Source organism: Diadema antillarum, unplaced genomic scaffold, assembly GCF_040938485.1.
Source record: "Diadema antillarum isolate AM-2024a unplaced genomic scaffold, OU_Dant_1.0 seq00000507_RagTag, whole genome shotgun sequence".
In the NCBI taxonomy this organism is placed as follows: domain Eukaryota; kingdom Metazoa; phylum Echinodermata; class Echinoidea; order Diadematoida; family Diadematidae; genus Diadema; species Diadema antillarum.
Window position 1 is genome coordinate 2,288,700 of NW_027271462.1, and position 25,240 is coordinate 2,313,939.

The 25,240-nt window shown below is 37.5% G+C and overlaps 1 protein-coding gene across 2 annotated transcripts in view; it reads right to left on the reverse strand.

The window, feature by feature from the left end:
• The window catches only part of LOC139734049 (actin nucleation-promoting factor WAS-like), a 53,319-nt gene that overhangs the window by 21,743 nt on the left and 6,336 nt on the right, over positions 1 to 25,240 (reverse strand). For both annotated transcript variants that reach the window (XM_071644865.1, XM_071644864.1), the window contains exons 2-5: positions 20,002 to 20,133; positions 19,222 to 19,308; positions 12,774 to 12,873; positions 5,699 to 5,776 (exon numbers count right to left, since the gene is read on the reverse strand). In XM_071644865.1, coding sequence (XP_071500966.1) covers positions 5,699 to 5,776; positions 12,774 to 12,873; positions 19,222 to 19,308; positions 20,002 to 20,133 — 397 coding nt within the window. The remainder of the gene's footprint in view (positions 1 to 5,698; positions 5,777 to 12,773; positions 12,874 to 19,221; positions 19,309 to 20,001; positions 20,134 to 25,240) is intronic.

The following is a 25,240-nucleotide window of genomic DNA, read 5'->3' on the forward strand; positions in this document are numbered from 1 at the left end:
AGGTTCTGACCAAATGGTAATGAACATCACTTTTAGAATATAATTTGGATAATTTTCTTTTTTTTTCTGGTAGTTGCTGGAGTTTTTGTAGGTTATATGATGAGGACTACATCTAGATTTGAAATGACTTGGATCTTACATATTGAGTTGTGGTTTGCTTTGTAAATGTAGTGAATCTTTTCAGACTGACACATGTATATTAGCAAGGACTGCAGGATTATGTAAAACCACAACCATTTAGCTCATTCTTTAACAGTGACTCTTGCTGCAACGTCAAAACACTCATTTGATATGCACTACAGTGGATGAATGGCATTTCGGAAATGTGTTATCTTTAAAAAATCAATGAAATTCTGGCAGTTTCGTCTAGCTGCACATGTACATGTATATCCTCTATTTCACAGATGAACATAATTATATGTGTTTTCAAGCAGATCACAGATTACATGAAGGTACATCTGACAATGAGAGCTATTCTGAATGGCCAATCTTCTCAAATACGGTGTAGCTAAATGTTTTAATAAATTGATACCTGAAAGAAAATCATAGCTGAAAATGAAAACAACAACAACGAAATTGAGTGAAATGCTCAAAAACTGACCACAAATCAGACCCTGCGTATGTATACAGTATACCAAGAATATCTCAATGAAGGTGGGGTAAAAAAATGCAGTCTTGACAGGCAAATGTAACTCCACAGCATAACGGAATGAAATGTACCATAGCATGTTGGCTCAAGAAGGGTTTGGATACCGCATGGAAAGGACAGCACATCAATGGGAGTACAGAAGAAAGAAAGGAAAGAAAAAAAAAAGACACACAGAGAATGTTGTTTTGAAGAAATATTTGTAGCCCATGCGCCACGACCTGGACATAAAAACATGACCCTACTCATCAGGTTTTACCTTTGGCAGGTTTGGAGCTGAAGAAGCCACTAACGGGTTGATAGGCGGACTGAGAGTCCGTCATTGAGGGAGGGGGTGGGGACGGTACCTCGGTACCGGGGAAAGAGGCTGGACGAGGAGTGGAGGGTGCCTTGGAAGAAGGGGGCGGGGGAGGGGCTACAGGGGGTGGGGTGAAAATAAAAAGAGGGGCAATAACAGCATTAGTCAAAAATTAATTGATATAGAGTGAGAGAAGCTGGTGCTGTGTTATTAGACAAAAATATTCACCTAAGAAATGACATGAGGAAAGAGTTCATCAGTTAGTACAGTTTGACAGCTCAGCTTTTAGGGGAAGAAAATTAGACAGCATTAAAATAATGAATGGTTAGTGCGAAGCTTTCATTACGGGAATACCACTGTTATTAAAGCAAGATCACCACGAATGTGATGATAGCTTGAGGGTGATGCAAGCATATGTCATATTCAACTGTTGACTTCAAGGTACTTAGAGCAACAACAAAAAAAATCACATATAAGCTATCCAGATTGAAACATTATTTTGAATGATGTTCAAAGATATGAGACTCTAAAATCAAACGACTTCCTTAAATGATAACACTGGCTGCTTTCCTTTAAAGAGACATGGAATACATAAGAAAAAGAACTGTAGAAAGCTGAAGTCTCTTGTGCACATGTGAATACTGGAAGCAATTTAAAGTTACAAAAAAGAAAAATGCTCTTCATCCTAAATGTTACATTGTCTGGATGAAATTCACCTCATGTTGTTTTTTTTTCACACATTTCGTTTGTTCAAATAAATAACATAAAAGGACAGAACTATAATACATACCAACACTACGTACAACTATTGTGTACTGTCTACACAATATAACTGATTTTGGTTTTGAATGAGATTAATGTAGCAATGTAATAAAGTAAACTGTAGTATCACAAAAACTGGAATAATTTGTCATAATATGAATAAAATGTACCCTGACTGAAGTTAGATTTTTTTTTCCAGTTTATAAATTGGGTCAAACATTATAGATCATTGTATAAAAAAACGTAGCATGGTGACCCTGGCATGTCATTGTGTATCATATACTGTAAAAGTGGAAATTTTCGCGGTGTTCAAATTTTCGCGCATTTCGCGCAACCAGAAACTAGCGCGAAAATGAAAGCACGCGAATATTTTTGCTTGCCATATGTGCCTGTGCGTGATGTCTTGATTCCGCGGAATTAAAAACATGCGAAACTCTTCCGACCCAGCCAAGCGCGAAAAATTAGTCACGCGAAAATATCCACTTTTACAGTACAAGGAAACCATTTGCAGCCCACATTAAAGGCAAGAACAACAAAGGTTTGCATGGGTAAATGGGTGGTGGAAGTGGGAGCAAGTGATGATGGTATCGAATTCACAACTGCCTGAGCAGCAAGCATCCGATTTCTCCATGACAAGAATAAGGGGAGGTGGATACCGTTGCTTGCACTTGAGAAATTAAACATTGTGCTTCTCAGTATCATCATGGTCTCTGTTGGGGAGAGAGAAGGGAAGGACAGAGGGGGAGCCTTGCTTGTGTTGGGCTGACTGGAGAAAAGAACGGGAGAGGAGAAGGTGAGAACGAGTGAAGAAAAGATTTACAAGGAAGAGAGGAAACGAAGGAAAACAAGAAAGAAAATGGAAAGGAAAAGGGAGAGGAAGAGGACAAAAAGATAGAAGGGAAAGGAAAAGAGGGAGAGAAGAGAAGAGAAGAGAAGGAATAGAAAGAAAGAGGAAGAAAGGAAAAAGGAAAAGAGAGGGAAAATATGACGAAAATGGAGAGAGAGAAAGAAAAGAAGGAAAGGTAAAAGAGACAAGAAGATGTTTAAAAAAAATGAACGAATAACACATTTAAGAAGGATGAGGAGAAAGGCCAAGACAAAGAGGTAAAGGGAAAGCGACAGGAAAAAGAGGAGTAGAAGTTGAGGAGAAGGAAGAGGAAGATACAGGAGACGAGGCTATGGGAGAAGAAGAGGAAAAGCGACAGGAGGAGGAAGAGAAGGAAGAGGAAATGGTACTGCATCCTTACACCTGCATGTCTGTTTAATCAAGGAGGATGTTGCAGTGACAATGGATTGCCAGCTACATTCATTGCAGTCATGACTTTTAGTATTACTGCATGACGCTATGCCTTTACACTTCCTGGCTGACAGAGGATTTCCTACTTATAATCATTCTGCCAGTCACACCGGGTGAATGAAAAGTACAATGATGGGGTAGAAACACAACCAAAGCAGCCCATTAGTCCATCAGAGAGAGTGAAATTGCTGAACACCATCCTTTGATGCAAAAGTTTTAGCAAATACTGTACATCCAATATATGCTCAAGCACAATTTATCCCATTATTTTCCAGGCCCTACTTAGCATAATTTTTGTATCTATCAAAACAGACAGATATCTGTTTAGAGAGAAAGATTAGATATGTGGCAGATATAGACAGATATAGATATATAGACGGATAGATGGATGGAAATTAAGATACCATTGCATTGTCTTTGTTTGGAAGTTGAGGTGCAGGCACTCAACTCGTCAGCATGGCCATAAATGTAGGCCTTATCTTATTCATGTTGATCTACATGCAGTAATCCAGGACGGTGTTAAAGACGGATTTCTAACATTCCTCCGTTGACATGTTCTGTGGATTCCTGCCAGAACTGACATGTACTACTTTTAAATACACTGCAATTTCATGGTACCCTATTCGTCTGCTTTTAACTCCTTGCTTGGGGCACTAAAGAGGAAAACCTCACATGGTAGCATGCCTTTTGTGCATACAGAGCCAGTGGTCTGGCATGAGCATCCCTAACAAATCATTTGGAATACTAGTACTTTGTATGTCGTATCTTTCTCAAGATCTGTCTGAAGGCACGCTTGTTTAATCTTACTTCCGTGTAGATTCGTATCCCCTCTGCCGCTTTCATCTATTTTTATATATATTATTTATTTTCATTGATTTTATGTTATTTTTATTGATTTTATTTTATTTTATGTTTTATTCTATTTATTTTTTGGGGGGTGCTGTGCATAATTCATTTCTGGCTGGGTATGAGCATCTCCCAAGGTGGAGTTGGCACAAACTACTCTGTCAAGATATTACCACACCACTTCAGAGACTATCTGACTTACACTCATATTTACCTAGTTTGCTAAGAATTATGATACCAAATATAAGCTATTCAAATCAGTATATCTACACTTCAAACCTGCCATTCAAACACACCCTGTCCTTGCGAGAAGTTTGTAGAACTTTGGGACATCTATCAATGCAATTTTTCTTTCACTCAATTTTTCAAAACCAAGTCCCCCTTCATTATGCCACCTTTGGCTACTAGAATAACTACCACTCATGCAGACATTGAACTTTACAGGCTAGTTTTCCCTTGCAACGTCACCAAGGACTGAAATATCATTTGAATAATCAGTGATGTGAATAAAAGCCATAATATAAGCAAATGAGAGAGCGCTTAATCTGCAACAATTAGAAAAGAATAAGATTCTGTACTTTTCTTTTTTCCATGACATGCTCAAGCTTTTTGTTGCCAGTGAGAATACAGTGACACAAAGTTGAAAATTAGTCATTTCCCATTAACTCTGCACAAAGGCTTCACAGCAATATAGTTCCACTCTTCCATTTTTTAAGAGGCCCTTGAAGATGTTCCCAGAAAAGAGAAATTTTCGTCGCTAAATGCCATTTGTCACCAGTCTCTCCCTCTCTGTACCACTGATTAGTTGCTCATCTAACGTTGACATTTGAAAACAAGGCAAAATATGTTTCCTTTCTTGCTGTCATACAAATAAACTGACATTAGACATGGATCAGAACGAATTACCCCATCTTCGGAGTCAGCATTCACTTGATGATGGGAAGTTGTCAAAATAGTTGTCAAAAGAGCACAAATTGTCAGAAATGAGGAGAGGTGCACAAGTTCTTGCATCAATTAGTTTAGTTTGGCATGTTGTGAACAAATCATACATTTGTAATTACTACCCCCCACTGTGTGTGCACACAATGTCAATGGCAAATTTGTAATGTCGGTCTTGAGAAGTTTGAACAACCATACAAGCTCTTGAAACTGCAATCAGTATTTACGCACAACATAAATTTCAGGCAAAGGTAGGTTACACTGTAGGCTGATCAAGTTTCAAATGTCATAACTCTAGTTGGTTAGACAACGTGGTTCTACATGTTCCTCTTGTCTGAGCCTTGGGGTGACGTCACCTATACAAAATGTCAAGATGTTGACGTCAGAACATGGCTCATTTTGAAAAATATGACCAAACAACCTTTTATCGTGATGCAACAGTAGCTGATAAAATCTGTTTTCTTCACATTATGCTTTTTCCCTGCACATATTCAGGAATGTAAGTGCATTTTTGTGCAGGACTGTGATGCCACTGGGATCATTGACAGCAACTTGGTTTTAACAAAACAAAAAAAAACACAATAATAATAATAAAAACTGTATCAAAAAGAGATACTATAACCGATATTTACTTATTTAATTTTCAAACACATAATCAAGCATTTTCCTCTCTTAGAGAAGAGCCATAAAAATGTTGGCATGCAGGAAAAAATATTTATGTACAATATGAAGATTTTTGCTATAAGGGAAAAAAAAAAGGAATTATGGCAAGATTACTCGTACACAAAAAAAAAAGGTTATCTGTAAAGTGAGTTGAAATAGAAAGAACAAAGAACACAACACACTTTCTCTTGAAGATGTGCCCTGTGAATTAGCAAAATTCAAAGTTTAGCTAGGGTGGTGTACTCACCATGTGTAGGGGGCTGGGCCACATTGTGGGGGGCGGGCGGGGGACCACCTGGTGTCTGGGGGGCTGGTCTTCTCTTCTCTGTAGAGGAACAAAAAAAGAAACAAGATGGGGGGGGGGGAGAGAATTGACAAGAGTGAGGATTTGTGTCAAATAAGAGCATTTTGAAGAAAAACAGAATATTCAAACATTGCATTAAATGAATGATATCTTGTTGATAGCTACTGCTGGCACCTACAATGCTGTCACTATCTAGAAATTGATATTGTAAAGACACTATGAAAAATGACAATAACATGTATCTAAAAGTGCCTGTCACTAAATACTGAATGTGGATGCACAAAATATTCCAATGACAGGTGACTGTTTGTACTGAAACATTCATCATTCATCATGTTTGTACATGCTATTAAGTGTTAAGTAGCTTGTTAGTCTAGCAATTATCTGATACAGGTGCATGTGTGTTTTCTGCAATGTAAACACTTCCCGTCCAGGGTGAAACTTTGCAGCGAACGAGACGGAAATCCCGCGGTATATCAAGCCGACCCATCTGCCTTGATTCCAGACGGCCTGCCTCTCGCTTGTGACCCATCACACTTCACACGTCATGTGTGCCCTGAGACAGATTAGCACGTCTACTGTCATTCGATACACATCAGGATGTAACTTGCACATGCCTAATTAACGTTTTTTCTCTACCAGCGGTGAAGGACCATATTCTGTCTACCACTCAGTGCATGACACCTCACTTTAAAACTGCTGGGTGTAATGTTAGTTTAAGTTCATATATCAACAAAGAAATCCATGTAAAGCATGTACACTTGCAACTTAACATTTGACTGAAGTGAAGCTGGCACATAATGCAACATCATTGCTATTATCATCATGACTTTAAAATGAAAAATATCAATATATAAAGTAAGCAAATAGCAGAATTAAAAGTAGCCAAGAAGTAGCATCACTCCAACTACTCCAAAGTACTTGTACATTGTACAAGGTGTGTGAATGAGTGTCTCATGGGAAATCAAGCCATTACAAGCTCTTTTAAGGTCAGAACAGGATATATCACAATAAATCTATTCATGAATGCTAATCTGAATGACAAACAATACCAGATTGCAACTAATGAAAAAAGACCAAAAATAACTATTTACACAATCTACTGAGGAACCAGTCAAGTGTAAAAACAGAGTTCAAGTGCCCTGAATGTTGAAGTACTACCTTATTCTAAATCTTTTTTTTTTCATGTTATGTACACAGAACAAAGTGTTAAAAAATCCTCATTTGCAGTGAAAATTTGGGAAATACTGGCAGAAAGACAGGCTTTCACTTCAAAGCATTTCATTTCTTCCTTAAAGGTGACCATCAGCTCACCCCCAAAACTATTTTTGAATTGAAAGAGAAATTGTCAAAACGATATGGAACTCACATGCATACAATACAACTCTTTCCATGGATAATTTGTGGAAACTTTTCATGAATAGTTAAAACATACTACAAATCTACTATACAATTGCACTTTCTGCCTACAGAAAGCAATTAGCAACACTGCAAACATGTAAATATGCCTTGCCCATCAGGTATTTCAGAGTATGACAGGTATTTCTAGATTTCTTAATTAAAAATAATGTACATTTTGCTACAGACATTGTAACTTGAGTATTGTCAGGATAAAAAAGAAAATTGATGCACAATGTGGTAACTGTATGAACTAGAGCAATTCATGCGTCCTTATTTTATATCTCCACACAAGTTACGTCACTTTCACTTCAGCCACTTAAACCACTAGCCCTGCCTCTTACAAGAGGATTAGCCTCGCTCAATGCTTACGTCTAATGGGACTGACCCGCATTAGTGTGTGAGACAAGTGATTAATTTAAGTAAACCTGCTCTTCCTTCATCTGTCTTGCATCTGACAGTGGAATCCAGTCAGCTGATATGTCAGTGTATATTATTTATGTGTTATATAGTTTTTTCCCTGAATGATAAATAATGCAGAAAACAGGATTATAAGGGCAAGAGGAATATGAATGGATTTAAAAACATTAATTCAATTAAAAACATAATTATTACTGATTATTATTATTATTATTATCATTATTATTATTATTACTACGTGTATCAATAATTATGAACGATAATAGTTTCATTTATTTACATATTTATCATTCTATTATATAATTATAAATGAACACATTTTCATGAAAATGAAGGCTACTAATCCACTCAGAATATGAAGGGCAAAATGTATTGTGTAATCACTTTCCTTTCCATCATATGAAAACTATAATCTATTCACTTGATCATCAAAAAGAAACCAAGGGTATCATAGTTTACAGTACATCATATTACCATACAGTGAAACAGTGAAAAACTACACATAAATGAACATTGTACAAAGTGGCAAACTCATGAATCTGAATTTAATAGACACATTGTTTGCTACAAACATAACTATTTCGTGGCTAAATTCTCATGACTACTGTTTGCAAATTGTCCATAAGTATACGAAATTCTATATGTATGGAGGATAACACTTTGAAACATATCTGTACTACATTTCAGACATGTACATTGTATGGGTGAGGGAATATTGAAACAAATGAGTCTTATTGGGAATGAGTCATTTCTGGATACACTCTGCTGCATGGGGGGGGGGAGCAAGTAGGTCTGACACAGCAGTGTTGTGAATCACACTCTTTTTTTTCTTTTTTTCTTTTATTACACAAGTTTATGTTTATGTACTGTACAAGGCACTGTAGGGTGTTTTACAATGTATATCTGAAGTTTACAAAATTTGAGCCGCATGGTCCTACAGTACCCACATACTATAGACCAGAGTCTCGAATAATGCATAAATACAAGTGCATGAAGCTGGGAAGAAAAATGGGTTGATATTATATTTTTTTGAAGAGAACTGTGAATGGCCAGATTAACAATACTCAAATCTTCCATAGACAGCAGTGTTAGATAGTATGGTGATATTTGTTTTAAAAAAAGCTGTAGATCTCTTGATATTGCTGGCAAGATTTATCAAATTTTTGTACTCAGGGATATTTTCTGTACATTTCATCACAATCCTACAGCATGTGAGGAAAGTCAGACAATATTGTAATTGAGTCACACACAATGTCAGGCAATGTCCTTTTAAATACTTATCACCAACAAACCACAAAGATTCCTGCTAGCACTAAACACACTTCAAATATTTTATGATTATAAATATTTCAAGATAAAAGAAGTGATCTTAATACAACTTTTAATAATGTCGAAAATGCATTCCGTTACTTTTCCCTCCCCCCCCCCCCCCCCCTCAAAAAAAAAAAAAAAATCCTTGTGGCAGATACTCAATTAAGGCTTCTAAATGACTGATCACAGATCATCCAGCCTGGATCATCTGGCCTGGCACACACAGGATGTACGGACAGTGCAGTCAAAACTAACACCAGCTATAGAATATATGACAGGAGCTCCTAACAGTAGGTCAACAGCATATTTAAATCAATATGACCCAACACACTGATGACCTTGGACATAGGATGTAGGCTGAATTACTCTGCTGGAATAACATGCCATTCTAAATAATACTAATAATAATGAATTGATAAATTCAAAAAATAATAATAATAATATATTTGATAATAATAAAAATATCCTTGTAGAGCCTGCATAGTGACAAGCTTGATTATTCTCTATGGAAAAACTGACTGATTTGCAAGCTTGCTCAGTCACATGTAAAGTACATCTTTGTAGAGTTCTTCCCTGCATCTAAGGTACATACATGTACATTGTCTATACTCACAATGCAGACTAAATGTTGTAAAAGGAATATGTAAAGGTGAATGTACTAGCAGTTACAAGTTTTTGTGCCTTTCATGCATCATGTGGCTACCCCCCCCCCCAAAAAAAAAACCCAACAAAACAAAACAAAACAAAACAAAAAAATCACTATAACACATGATAACGTTACGTCCCATTCATGTGGTGCAGAACAAGAATGCTGCTGGTTTGCACTAATTACTCATATCGGCCCTTTTTTACTACACAATTACAATATATACATATAAGACATGTATTAATATCTACTCTTAAAGTGTACAACATCTGTGTATAACATATGTCTCATTATGTCCTAATTCTACTTCTTTGTATTTAATAGCTTATATCCTGCAAGAAACTTATTTTGGCTATCTATGCATCTAAAAATATCTTCTTCTTCTTTTTTTTCAGCCTAGCCAAACTAAAATGAAAGCATACTCATACAAGTGTCCACTTGTGTATTAGTCAAACCATTCACTATTACACATCCCACTGGGTCAACGCAAGGTCATCTCACCTCATTATGTGTCACTGAAAAAAAAAAAATCAACAACAACTACTGAACACAGTGGAACTCGGACACTCCATATGTACACCCTCCTGTCAAAACCTCAAGTCCGTAGCTGGTGTTGTCAATTAAAAGACGGTGGAGATTTTACATCTTGATGACTGGCAAGAAATCGCCGGCATCCACTCAGCCTACACCTAACCGACGTTTGGTACAGAAGGGGGCCGATGCGTATGACTTTGACTCACAAGTGTTGGTAACACGCACATGGTGCATATTCTATTCTAGTCGGTGGGCAGCACGGTACCTTTCCTGTCTTGGGCTAGTCACACACAAGTCTGTCTTTGCCGCAAGGGGGAAGCAACTAACTTTAGCCAGATTTCCTGGTTGGTCAGAGAGCTCTTCCATCTTCTTATAAACTCTGATGATTTTTTTCTTTCTTAAGCATAAACAAGATGAGACATTTACGGTATATGACATGATCAACTGATTGGTAGCAACAGATGAAGAACTTCACTGGCAAAAAGGTATATCAAAGATGACCAAGTTTCCCATGACCCCCCTCCCCTTCCCCCCCCCCCCAAAAAAAAGAGATAAATTCATTACCCTCTCTAGTCCATTTATGCTTTAATGCTATCATCATCACGGATACTACTAAAAACACGAATCAATTCAGTGCTTATCTACATCCGATGTAAAAGGCAATTTGTCAATCAGTCGCAATAAAGAACTGATGCAAGCATTTCATCAATTTGAATTACTCATAAAGTTGCAGCAGCATTCATTTAGCCACCAAACAGAGGCTCAATATGGACCAGACCTTCAAGAGGAAATGAACTTTGGGGAATATCTTCTTGACAGAGCTAAGGTTTTAGAGTTTTCCAAACTGTTGTCAATAGACTCCGAGATCACATCAAACTTACACTTGAATTATAACAATGCAATCCCCCCTCATTGGCCTGAATTCATGAAGGTGGTTTAAACTTTAACTATGGTTCAAATTTATACCATCGTCTAAATGTGACCCACTACAACAAAAGGATCCGAAAGTCGGTGGAGGACAATTTTCTGAAAACTGCATGAATTTATTTCTTTACTCTTCTACTATAATTTCATATATAGCACAACTCATAAAAGTACTCGGTTACTGAGATATCGATGATTTTATTAGCGCATGTCAAGTGGTTGTGAAAATCAGTGTTTCGAGAAAAATGCCTTCAAAGTTATCCTTCCGACGATATCATGATCAAGGGGAGGCGAGACAATTTTCACTGCTTGACAATAGAAGGTAGGCTCCTAGCAACCTCCGCTATGTTCATTCAAGCTTAGCGCCAGCGGTCTACGCATGACCAATCAGTAATCAGGATGCCACGCACTGACCAATGAGATCACTCCCTCGTTGATAGGGGCGGAGCCTAGTTGCGGCGCTAAATCCAAATCTTCAGACAGGTTTCTGTTACGTTGAAAGTCGGAAAATCATGGCCCAGAAAAACGCCGCTTTCTTACCTTTCCTTTGATCATTTAGCTTCGAAATTTCGGCAGATAATAGACAAAACATTAGGGTACAGAATTATGCCAAAAACAAAAATCCCATTGTTTTGACCAATTTTGATGATGTGACTTCAAACTCAATTTTCTCAGCTCAGCCGTCAGCGACTTTAGGATCCTTTTGTTGCAGCGGGTCACAAATGCATGCATGCATGTATCAACACGCATTGGCTACTGGAAGTCTGTTGGCGTATGCAATCTGTCAATCGTATTTACACAAGAAGAAATTTGCATAAATCATGGTCTAAATTTAAACCACCTTTGTGAATTTGGGCCATTGACTCTGATCAATTTGTCAGGATACACATGCGGTGTGCCTGGGTGTTTACAGAATGTGTGTGTGATTGCGTGTATACCTTTGAGTGCATACATATATGGTGTATGTTTGTGTTTGTGTGAGTTACCACTGATTTGCGTAAGCATCAACCACTTCTGACACAGTATCGTGTTTTGGCATTCACCCCGCCACTATTGAGGCATACTAACTTAACATCATTAACTGTTCTTCGAAATAAAAAAAACATCTCCATAAAGTATTTACCTTGCCATAAGTGGTGTAACTATGGGATATTTTCTAAGGAATAAATCTCTTATAATGTATTTTATGTTATACAGTATCATTAAAATAATTCCACACTAATATTTTCCTGAGATATGAAAACATGTTATAGACATACTGTTGTCCGCGAAATCATGAACAAGTGAAGTTGTTGAAATTGGCTTGGTACTAAAAAAAAATCATGCAAAAGTTTCCCCATTAAGAAACTGCATTTGCAATTAATATTACAGCAATCAATTAGACTAGTCCTGGAAAGGAACTGAAATCTCCTTACAAGTACCACTACCCTAACCGACACTGCTTATGGCAAGCTGGTGTGTTACTGTATACACCATATATATCTAGCCAGTGTAATTTCTTGCAAATTGGGCTTAAATTTGCCATCAGGAAATACAGCAATGAACAGAAAAATGTATGCGTGTTTGTTGCATAATGTCTGCAGAGTTGATATTTTTCGCGGGTTGTTAAATTCGCGAATAGCACTCGACGCACAAAATTTGTGAAAATAAAAACCTTGCAAAATATATGGCGTATACAGTATGTATCAGCCTCACAGAAAATTCCAACATCCAGTAGGCAATAAGTTAATAGAAGTAAAACACTCGGTATTAATACAATTCAAGTGGCATCTTCAGTGTACTCACCCTGTCTCCTTTGCTGTCTACGCTGAATCTTGTCATTGATCACCTGCTTAAATCCATTAGCCTCCACCTCACTGGCAAAATTCAACCCGGCCCAACAATTCTGGAGCAGAAAAGGGGGGTGGGTGGAGAAAAAGAAACAGAAAAATGTAACACTTAAAAATCACATGTTTCTTAGAAGAATTGTACCTAAACCCTGACAGAAACATGCACCTGATAAAACTGATACCCATACGTATACATCGTCATGCACCTATGGAAAGCACAAAATTCTCCAAATAAAGTAGCATTTTCTCACCTCCCCCAAAAATTGCTATGGTTTTAGAACAAAGAAACCATGCCAATGATCAATACCCAGAAAAAGACAATACATGTACTTTGAACGAATGAAAGAAGCACGCACGGCTGAAAATGTTGTTGGTTTTACGCGTGTTTTCTTCACCAGCAGCGAATCAAAGTCATTTCGCTTGTAGTTGTACGCCCGAAATGAGAAAGGGTCCTCCCACGTACACTTGGAGGCGTCTATCATTTCAAAGGAAAACATGGTGGCTATTACAAGACGGCGCAGTCCCTGCCCGCTCCGGCGGCCCGCTCATCCACCAAATGAGAAGGGCTCGGTGCGTGCCCTGTCACAGCTCCACCACCGCCACAGAGGGAGAAAAGGGGCTTTGGGTGACTCAGACCGCCATGGTTGCACATGATGTTTGTCGTCGACACTGAGCCCTGACATTTCACCTCAGGGCTATTCATTAAAGAGAGACAACCCCCCCCCCCTTTTCCCCCTTCTCATTTCCCTTTAACCCCCCATTCCGGAATAATCTGCCAATTTCCTGATTATGCCCCCAATCTACTGTGCTTCCCCCTCCCCCCTCTCTCAACAGATAGTCTAGAAATGATTTACACATTTTTCCCCTCTTTGTTGTCTAATTGCCCAGAGCGAGAAGAGAAATGCCAAGCTGAGCCAAAAATCATCAAAGCAGCAACCCTTCCTTTGTCATTCGGCAGTAATGAATGCCCCTCGCGAGGACACGAGACTCGGACAGCACATGGAGAGGTATGTGGATGGGGGATATGCTGCCAACGAAGCTGAGGAGCTTCCTGCTCCTACAAACCTGATTTAGCTTTAAAAGTGCCCCTCTCGACATGTCCTGTGCTGTATTACTCCACAAATGCGTCCTCTCCAATTTCCAGACTGAACCTTTTCTGTTAACACGTTTGTCTATCAGGATATCAAGTGCAGACCAAAGATACTTTGTGCATTCTATGCCAATTAAAGGCAGCCACATTTGTTCACCCTTTTCCTCTGTCATCTGCATGCAACATCCAACATCCCAATACCGTACTTCAATAATCTTAGCAATATTCCACATCATTATTATTTCTTTGTTCCTTTGTACACATCTTCATCTCTTTATCAGTGATTTATCATCACATAATACGTAGTATCTACGTAGTTGCTGACTGATAAACCAGTAATCATGTCAGCATGTAAGCTATCTAGTACAGCCTATTCAGTCATTGGTAACCGAGTCTTTAAACTTTGTTAATCGAATAAACACAGACTTGGCCTCTCTTTTCCTTTTATGCATGATACTAGAAAGCCTGACAGACGGAAATTGCATCAACAATTGCTACTAGCGGATGTTGGAACTTTTTTTTTTCCCGTCTTTCTACCATCATATCTTGACCATTTCCACTTGCCATCAGATAACTATGATTGAAACATACCATATGGATATGACTTCAATTCCTGATGGTAGCTGATTACAATGTAATCTATTCTAATGAGAGCTGGCCAGGCAATAACAGGATCCTGGTACAAACCTCTGCCCTTGTGTGAAAAGTACTGATGTACACTCTATCATTGTTCAAGAGTAATAGTACATGTTCATGCCACCGGACATTGCTTTACAAAACATAATGACAAAAGAAATGAAAAAGAGTTGACGGGTTTTCGAAAATCCTTACCAGTAGTGCTATACTCAGCACACGCGACTCCCATTATTTTCAGATTTTTAATGAAGTTCTTGGAATTGGCTGTTTTCATTCTTTATATTGAAATTTCCCTATAGCCGAAAAATACAGTATTAGTTACATGTACATGCATTTTACATAAAGACAAATAGACAATAATTTTGAGACCTGAATTTTTTTACTTCATTGTAACAAGAATTTTGTTGTAACTACATTCGCTATAAAAGGAGTGTACTTGTATACAAAATACAATTTGTACATTAATAACGCTCTATTTTACTGAGTGTGCTGTCTTGATAAACTTGGCACGAATACATACGTAGGTTTGTTTGTTTTTTTAAATACTGAAAACGCAATAACACTCCACTTAAGATCCCATCCTTCCTGTGACTGCACCATTCATAACCTGACATCTGGATACAGCATGTGTGTCTAGTTATTAATTTTGCTTCATTTGTTTTCATTGTATTCTTGCATGGCTGGCACTTAATTACAATCTTGCACACAATGCCACACGAGTTCAAGGTTTGTATGCCCTATATGTAACAGCATCTCTAAATATCCCAATAATAGAGGACATTGCCTAATACACAACAAAATATGACCTAATACCAATAGACAAGCGTCCTAAAATATAAAAATGTATTTGTATACATTTTAGGGGGTAAATTTATAATTTCTGTTCCAACTTTGTTGAGTCTTTACATACTAACAAATAAAGGTCCAATTAAACTGATTTGTAGTGAAGAAACGAGAACTTTAATAAATTTCCTCAAAGTTCTAGTTCCACACTTGAATCGACAATTGACACTTGCAGAGTTGTAGATCAAATCATTGAAGGGGAGTTACAAATGTACAATGTATTGTACAAGTTATAGTGGAAATAATTCGAACACATATGACCTCGGTTACTAAACACTTCAAACATTTTTTCTGCAACGTATTTGATGGCATTGCATGGAATATTATTAAAAGCGAATTCATAATTTATATAGTTATTGAACTTTTTGCTCAGAGAGCATTTTGCATTTCTAACGAGAACCATTTCCAAGTACAGGTATCTATTTTTTCTCCCATACATGGAGTCAAGTTTCTACACTATCTCAAGTCAATGACCTTTATATTCTCTTTGCTGTGTAGTTGTCTCTGAAATATCTGGCAATGCCCAATTAATACACAAGGTACTCATATGTAACAGACAAACTGCGAATAGACGGGGCCCATTGGTTTATTGGAGGCCTATATTTCCTGTCTTATGACCTCTGCTATGCTGAAGTGTACCTCCCCATCTTTAATATCTAACTGCCTACCACTCTGTTAACAGAGATAAGAGCAGGCAAATCAAGTCTGAGGTATGCGCCTCTTGGACACCATGAAATGCGGTCACCCAGAGGTGTAAATTTAGCAAACATGACGACCACAGGTGGGAGGAAAAATGACTAGTGAATGATATTTCTCGCTTATCGCTAGTGTAAGTGACGAATTGTCCTGATTTTATCAGTTTGAAACAGCCACGTTTTTAAATTGCAGAGTGAATGTGGTTGGTTGCACAGACTTTAGCAGTTTTTATCTTCACAAACTTACAAACAGTAGCTGCAGTGCATCAAATTTTCTTAGTTCAGTAACTGACTGGAGCACACATTATTGACTTCAAACATGTTCACACACACACACACACACACACATACAATCGGAAACATTTGTTTCCTGAATAGTGCTTTTCATGGGCAAACCTGAATATATTCCTTTCAAACACACTAGCAGCTGCAACTTGAAGCATCATCATGTCAAAGAAGTCTTTTCCATTTTTGTATCTTTAACTTAATTGTGTTCTTCATGAAGGGCTGTAATTTGCACATATATTATGTATTTCTGATAAAAGAGGGCATTCTGTCTCTTGTAATTTTTATTCTCTCAGTCATTTTCTTTAACAAAATAATTTTGTCCATTAATTGATACATGTAGGACTTTTATCTCAAGTGCAACAGGGGGGTCTCTGTGCAAAGTCTTGGCCATTAACCTTTTCTGCAAGAAATATATTCACCTATGAATACTTGGCTACAAATTCCCTTATATGGTACTAACCCTAGACGTAAACACCAGCCAAGTTTCCACAGAATTTTCTCTATGGGCACCAAATGCATCAGGTTATTGTGTGACAAACTTCAGGATAACAATTCCTCAGGGTTTGGCAGCGTGCCTGATGACTGGCATTGGAAGAATTTCCTTTTCCTAAGATAGTCTGAGGAAAACTCCTACACATCTAGGGAGAAAAGTGTCTGAAGTCACATGATAACATTATCCTAAATACATTGCATATAAACCACTGTGAAAGAGTTCTCCAAAGTCATCATATTTAGCCAGTATTAGCAATAAGTCATTAGTGTGTGTGTGTGTGTGTGTGTGCAATATCTCCCATGGTGTGTGTTCCTGGATAGCTAAATGCACATCATTACTATGCATCCTTGTAACCTTTGGGACGAAATGCCCACATCCTTTGGAAGATGTGGGATGAATATGATAATGTATTCAGGGTGAGTGAAGTAACTGATGAGATTAATGAATAAAACCATGGCCTCGATCCTTCTTTATTAAAGGGACACAGTCCTCATGAAATTTAAAAAAATATGTTGTTGTTGGTACCTCCAATGAACTACTTTCATCAAAAACAAACTTTCAAATCACCAAATAAGCTCGTACATTTCGGTTAAAAAAGTGTGACTCTGTAAATGAGCAAGTCTTGGCGGAGAGTCATACGTCATCGATGCACAACTCTTTCCAGCGGTGTTCTGCTCGTCATCCCTAGTTATTTATAAATACATGTTTACTATTTATCTTTATATTAATTGTATATATAAATAAGTTTGAAATATTTTGTTTGAAATAATAAAACCACATATTGTCACATTTTATGAAAAAATCAGATATGATCATTTTGAACACTTAAATTGGTTTTCTGAGGCACGGCTAACAACTTGAGAGTAGGGCATCAATGACGTTGCACCTTTTGGCAGGCTCTTACACGATCGCTTGCAGGAATTATTTTTTAAAAATCGCGTACGGAGACAATTTTTGATGTCCACGCGTATAAATTGGTGAAAGGTTATATTTTTTACTCTTCTTAATTATCAGTACAGTGAAAATCTCAGGACTGCTTCCCTTTAAGTGTTTTAAATGACAAGAAAGGGGAAGACACAGGGCAACCTTTGAAGAGAACCTCTGAAGCTGAAACCTACATAATGTATGCTTAACCCTTAGCATCCTGAGGTTTCATGTACATGTAATGTCAACATCCACCACATGATGGAAGCAATTTTTAAAATTCTACAAAATTTTGTGTGGGTTTAGAAAAGTAATTGGGCATTTGTGGGGATTGAACTGCAGAATAAGCTAGATCTTACATGGATGATTATGAACCTGGCAAAGAATATGCATAATTTTTGAGAGGGACAGCTACGGGCAATTCAGGGGCTATAGGTTTAACAGGCAGAATTAAGATGTTTCAAGTACAGTGCACAGAAAGTCCTGAACAATATGGTTCCTCGGGTAGGGCCTGCCATGTACACAAGATATGGTACATTTTGAGAACTTGCCAACTATTCCAAAAATACCAGAGTTTGTTGATGTTGAAAACTGGACAGGGCATCATAAATGTAAACCCAGACTTTACAGGTAGATAAAGTTACTTGGCAAGACATTTCCTTCAAAACCCTCAAGTGAAACTAATAATGTGCCTGTCTGGTATCCTCCAGACAATGAGCCTTGTCTTCTTCACAGCAACATACATATAGGTAGGCTTGAGAATCTGGTTAACATCTGACCTAATGAGAATTAACACATGCTCACAACTATGACTTTTTAAAAATCTATCATCACTATTTCATCAGCAAAATTCACGGACAATACAGTCCTGTTATAACAGATATGGCTATAATGAAATTATCGTCACAACAAAATAAAAATTCAGGTCCCCAAATTACTGCCTAATGATTTTTATATATTATTAGGCATTAACAAAATTTCAATATAACGCAAAAAAGGAAGGTTCTGAGGCTTTCTTTATGACGGGAGTCACCGATACGTACTCTTTTCAAAGGAAATGTAATTTCTTTGTAATAAATGAAGAAAGAAGAAGATCATAATGCTCCCATATAACTGTGAATGTCGTGTCATATAAAAGTATACAAGGAAATGTTAAAGTGATAGTACACATTAAAAAAAAAAATCATGACAAGTGGTCATAAGAAATTAATTCTCTTATTTCATGGAAATTCATCTAGATGAATACACTGTAGCCTGTAAAAGTTGTAATCATTTTTTTTCTCTCTCTCTCTCTTTCTCTTCCATCTACACTCTTCCTGTTTCCTAGAGATCTGTTATCAACTTTCACTTAAAAGAAAAGAAAAGAAAAGGAACACTTCTCTCTTTGGTCCTACTCTCCCACTCAACTCAAGGATGCACAGGATGAGATACTCACATCAGAAGCAAACATGTGGAAGAAGTTCTCCGGTGTGTCATACTTGAACTGGTTGTACAGCTCCTGCTCCCATAACAAGCGCTCATTCTGCAAAAAGGAGGAGATTCCGGGGCAAGAGAATTGCAAGAATTAAACATATGACATGAAATACAGCATTTCATGCTGGTCCTTGACAAGAGTTTACTCAGGGAACATCAAAAAGTGTTTGCTTCAATATAGTTAAAAGGAAAAGATAATCAAACCAAACTTGCCATCTGAAAATGACAACCCACTCTTGAACCTACCCCAACAAGGTTTTCAAATTTATGCATTATGATACTAATATATGACTTGTCTGCCAGAGAAAGATTCGGTTCATCTACAGAGCAGTGTGTTTTAGCTTTCTGGATATACAGCTTGTATATATCTTCTTCATTAAGTGGCTGCAGACAGGCTTAGGGATAAAAAGGATTTCATGCAATAAAAATGTTATTGTCTGTAGTGCGTGTATACATCATTCAGTAATTCATATGAAGGGCCCATGGACCCCAGCTACAAGGAACATCACACTTTGCGCTCGTGATGCACATACTACTGTGCACATGTTCATGCAAATCAGAGTCTCTAGTTTGCCCGGGGGTCCAGGCGGAAGAATCTCAAGTTTAAGGAGATCATGCTTGATGTTGGAGTCTCTGCCACATGTACCGTGGTATGATATTCTGAAGAAGCTCCTACATTTCAGGAAAGAAAGTTGTATTTCACTTTAAGGGACGCCCTGCAGGACACTGAACACTAACTAACCTGTAGGTCATACACCCTGATGAAGTAGGACCGCTTCTCGTTGTCCTTCACAAAGCACACCACACCGCAATACTTCTTGCACCAATTATTGGACTCCACCAAGTAGATTTGAGCCACTGCTGTTGCCACGCTCTGCAGAATTTAGACACAAATATATATAATATCAAAATCAAAATAAATCAAGTTTAATACAGCAATATACTACGAGCTACAGCAAATCAGCAAATGATACCGAGAGGATTACGACTCCTTTAATTTTCCTTTAGAATGCCTACTGTAATACACAGGGTGTAGCTACTGTAGGCTGACAGTGGTCCTTTAAATTTTTACGTGGATACAGAAAATAATGTAGAATCTAAAACACAGCATTTTGCTACTGCTGATGTAACAGAAACACTCACTCAAAACACAGTGTAAGGTCCTTGTTTTACAGTCAACACCACGTGCATTCCACTGAGTATGGGTAGCAATGTTTTATAGTCTCATAGTCACTAGATGTAGGACAGTGTCAAATACAGGTGGTGAGTCACAACCCCTCAATTAAAATGCAAAAAATAAAAACACCTCAACACTATTTTAATACATGTACATCACACCAAGTGAGGCCAACTGTGGGGGAAAACACTAGAAACTCTGTCCATCATCCAGTTTTCCCCCATACAAGTTATCTGCTGTCACTGCGACTGATTGACACAAACACCACACCCTTGCAAAACTGCGTTCACACACGTGCAGCTTTCACGAATGTGCACACTCTGTCACTCTGTCATCACTATCCTCTTGATGGATATGATAGTGATTTCCTCTGGGTGAATGACCAAGTGGCTAGAAAGTAGGAGAATGTAGATATTTCATACAATATATAAACCACACGACACGAGACTTTAGCAGTGAATGAGATGTTCGAAAATTGAAACACTGACAACTCTGTGACCATTCATTGCACTACAAAGTCAATTTTAACTACAATATATATATTATTTCCTTGGAGTAGCCATGAACATTGGCCAAATTTGAATGCATAATTGTTCTGTTTACTCCAATTGAAAATTCATTCCAGCGTCGTTCAATAGGGAATTGTAACTCTTCATGCCAACTTTCAATGAACCATTCTGAGCAATGACACAATGCTATTAAAAACAAAATTGAATATTTAAAATTTATCAATACACTATAATAGTAATTTCCATCAATGGGATGATGTCACATTCTCCAAATGCAATTTGCACTTTTTATTTATACATGGCAAATGCTTGCTACTGTATTCAATGTCCTATGCTCATTTTTACAAGTGTCACATACACTGTACTGTTCTTTCTACCACTTCTCAAATTTCACAAATACACACACAAAACAATATTGTCCTTTTTCTATTAAGTATAATCAATAATGTCTTACAAATCCCAAGACATGTACTAGTATTACACTGTATGAAGGATCAAAGACACTTAGTAATTTTTCTTCTTTTTTTGTTTTACACATGCTCTTGCCAAACTTACAGTGTATAAACATACACTGTAGTTTGACCCATCAATTGGCACAAACCTTCAACAAGAGCTACATGTACACTTGTAGGCACACTGCCCAAGTAGTTCAAGGGGTGGGTATAGTACTGACACCATGCATTCTCAACGGACACAAACAGCACTGTATTTACAGCAGCGTCTCACTGAATGATTTACAAAGTTTACATGAAGAATCAGCATGTTCTTTGGTGACAAATTTTCCTTTAAAAATTACCCATTTAAACAGAATGTAATTCCAGGCGATTTTAATAATTTCACATCATGTACTACCTGTACATGTAAATCATCAGCTCCATGCATAGACTAGTGGAATTTATCGTGGTTCTTGAGAAGAGAAACAATACTCTGAAATCCTTAAACAAATTACACTGAACAAGGATGATGAAATAGAGCCTCACATATTTCAGAAATGTAGTGCAGTGTAATTCCATTACAATACTGCTTGCTTGCGAGTTCACCTGTGTATAATCTATGCATGCCTTCTTCTTTTGTTCTGCTTCCTTGAGCCCGACTCATGCATTCTTATGGTGACCCTGCCATGCCATCATCCTTGTTCATAGCAATTTGTTATAAATTTTGAAAATATTCTAATTCTTCATCCCAGTTATCATAAAATCTGAAACTCTGTCATCAGTATAACCAATTTATAGTTGTTCAAATGTAAAAATCTGAAAATCATCCGGAGATCTCTTTTAACCATCAGTTCTTATAATATGAGTTTCCAGTTCACTAGATTCAGTTTGCATTGTCAGATATTAAGAGCAGTGGACTATTAATACAGTGTATCTTTATCCTTATACATGTATCTAAAAATGAAAGAAGACTTAGAAGTGCATTTGATGTCATGTATACTCACCCATGAATATAATTGTATAAAGGATGTCAATTTCATCACACCCACTGTGTATAAATTGGCTGTAAGCCTACGGAGGTGAATAGTTTTCTGTGTCATTGAATCCTCATTGTATAGTAACTATGACTACTGCTAATCCTCAAACCATTGTACTGTGTACTGAGATCTATCTCTCCAGTGCTCTACAATACTGCATCTACTGAATGAATTAACTGCTTGCTCACCACTCCAGCAATACATTTGTCATTACAAGGACTAGTCAAGTTTCTTTTCTCAACAACAGCAAATTTAAAAGAAAACAAATTACACAAGTACATATTAAAGGAATGAGAAAAAGAAACAAGAAATGGTTTGAAGATAGAGATGGTCATGTCTGTGCCTTCATATCCCATGTATACATGTCGAAACAATTCTCCTTTCAACAAGTTATTGAGAGGCAATAGTCTAATATTTATGACATCTTAGAGATGGTTGCCCACAACTGCGATGAGTTGTGGCATAAAATAAAGCCCCATCATGTCCAGGAAGTGAGTGTACTCTACACTTGGTGGAATACATCTGCCTAGTCATGTGTGCTATTCTGGTCTCAAGAAAAGAAGCACAGTGGACACAAGGAGAATGATTTCATCAAGTTATTTATGGCCCTACTACAATCAAGTCATCGAATAGTATACAAAGGACTGATATTGACCTTTATACACACCCCATATTTCACTGTTATTATATTTTTTCAAAAAATGTCAAGACTTCACAGAAAAAAAAAAAATGTGTAAGTTACAAGCGAAGCCAAAATACCAGTTGTACTCCATCCCATAACACAAATGCAATGTACAGTCTGTAGGCCCTAGTGTACATTGTACAATTTGTATCATCTTCATGATGGAATAAACACAAGTGTGCTTCTTTTAAAATTAGACATTGTACGTAATTATTTCTAATATCATCAACAGGAATTTAGCCACATGAATTCAGCATACTAGTCCTAATATAATGCAAAATATCATGCTTGCAATGTACGATGCAGACAGTTTGCTATGAATTATTTTGTAACAGTTTTATCTTTACAGAGAAGATAACAAATGGCCAGATTCATTCTATGAGTAGGGCATTGATATCAATTAACAACAGGCATGAAATCAGGTCAAATGTAGGAGTCTGTTAGAAGCTTGAAGGCCCACGGAACTGGACCCCCTCCCCCCCCCCCCCCCACCCCATGTATGGTGTGCATAACGTCTGACATTTGTCCAAGTTGCCATTAATCCCATAGCAGGAAGCTAACTTTGGTAAGGAAATCACCGACTCTGGACATCGCCGACTCTGGACGTCACTGGACACACCGAGTGCACGTACTGGCCACAGCTCAATACTATGGGGAGAGGAATCCCAGAGAATCCAGGCTGAACAAGGAACTAATAACAACCTCGTCAATTGATGTCTTTAGTCTGTGATATTGTACACACAGGCTAAAGTGTGTGCATAATTCTGAATACAATTGCAATGTAACTGGAGAAGTCTGCTTAATTCTGTCAAGTAGTGTAGTATGGAAAATGAGGAATACAGCAAATTTTGTTAACTACAACATACAGTAACAACAATCAAAATGTTTTCAAATCAAACAAATCAGCATGTCTGATTTTGAATGGTTTTTCATTCACACAGAGTCAGTTCTTGCCATTCTAATTTTTCTTCCCATAGTTATAATAATCCCTATAGAACAATTGACTCTATCTTCTACGAAACAGCCTATGAAAGTAAATGCATTTCATGCTAACATCAATAGCCTCACTGACCAGTCCAAAACAGACCTGACACAGACAGAGCACAATCATTTCCTGTAACCGCCATGGCTAGAAAACATTACCACATTTCTGCGAAATCATACAATGCCTTCAGATCGACACAAATTCAAACCTGTATATCATTGTGGAAATTAAACACCCCACGCCCCCGGTCCAAAGGAGGAAAATGAATACTAGTTGCATACAACCTTCTGAATGCATAAAACAAAATTCACGATGATGCAAAATTTACTTTGGGCTCACATTTTCCATTATTTAAAACTCAAGAGAAGCTGTCTACAAACTCTGAAAGAGAAGATTATTTCATAATATTGGGGGCACTGATATCCAAAGCATCCTTGTTACAATGGGTGCTGAGACTAAGCAGGATTTCACTTTGAGCAGACAATGTTTTAAAGACAGGCTGAAGGTTACCAAGGTAACAGTTTCTTTTTAAAAAAACCAATGCATCACAAAAAACAAGGAAAGAGGAAGGATTCACAATGAATGGATACCTTGCGGGCTTTACAAAGACATTTCTTCACCTTGCCCAGATGGGCAATAAGATAATAGGAGATCATCACCATGAAATCACTAACTCCCCATGAATATGATACATTTGTAGTTCATCTCAGTGCAGCTTCTTGGAGATGCAAAGAGGGATTACCTCATCACGTGCAGTACACTGTATGTGCATCAAGCAAGAATACCACCCTAGTATTAACAGGAAAGCGTGTATCCAATAGCTACAACAATGTTTTGCAAATGATTAGGCCTACTTCAGAGAAAATCATAAATACTGTAACCCACTTGAAATGCTCGGGCCCTTTTGATCAACTCTAGACATGCCACAATTTATATTTCATCATCTGAATCAAAAGTTCACGCCTACAATGTAATTTAAGGATACAGACAGAAATCAGTACAATGTAAAATTTCCATAGAAAGAAAGTTTCTTTTTTTTCATACCACCTTGTATTCACATTAAAACATGAAACAACTTGAACACCTTCTGACACTACATTGTATCTCCCATAATTAACGTACAGTAAGCGCATCAAAACAGACTGACCACATTGTAT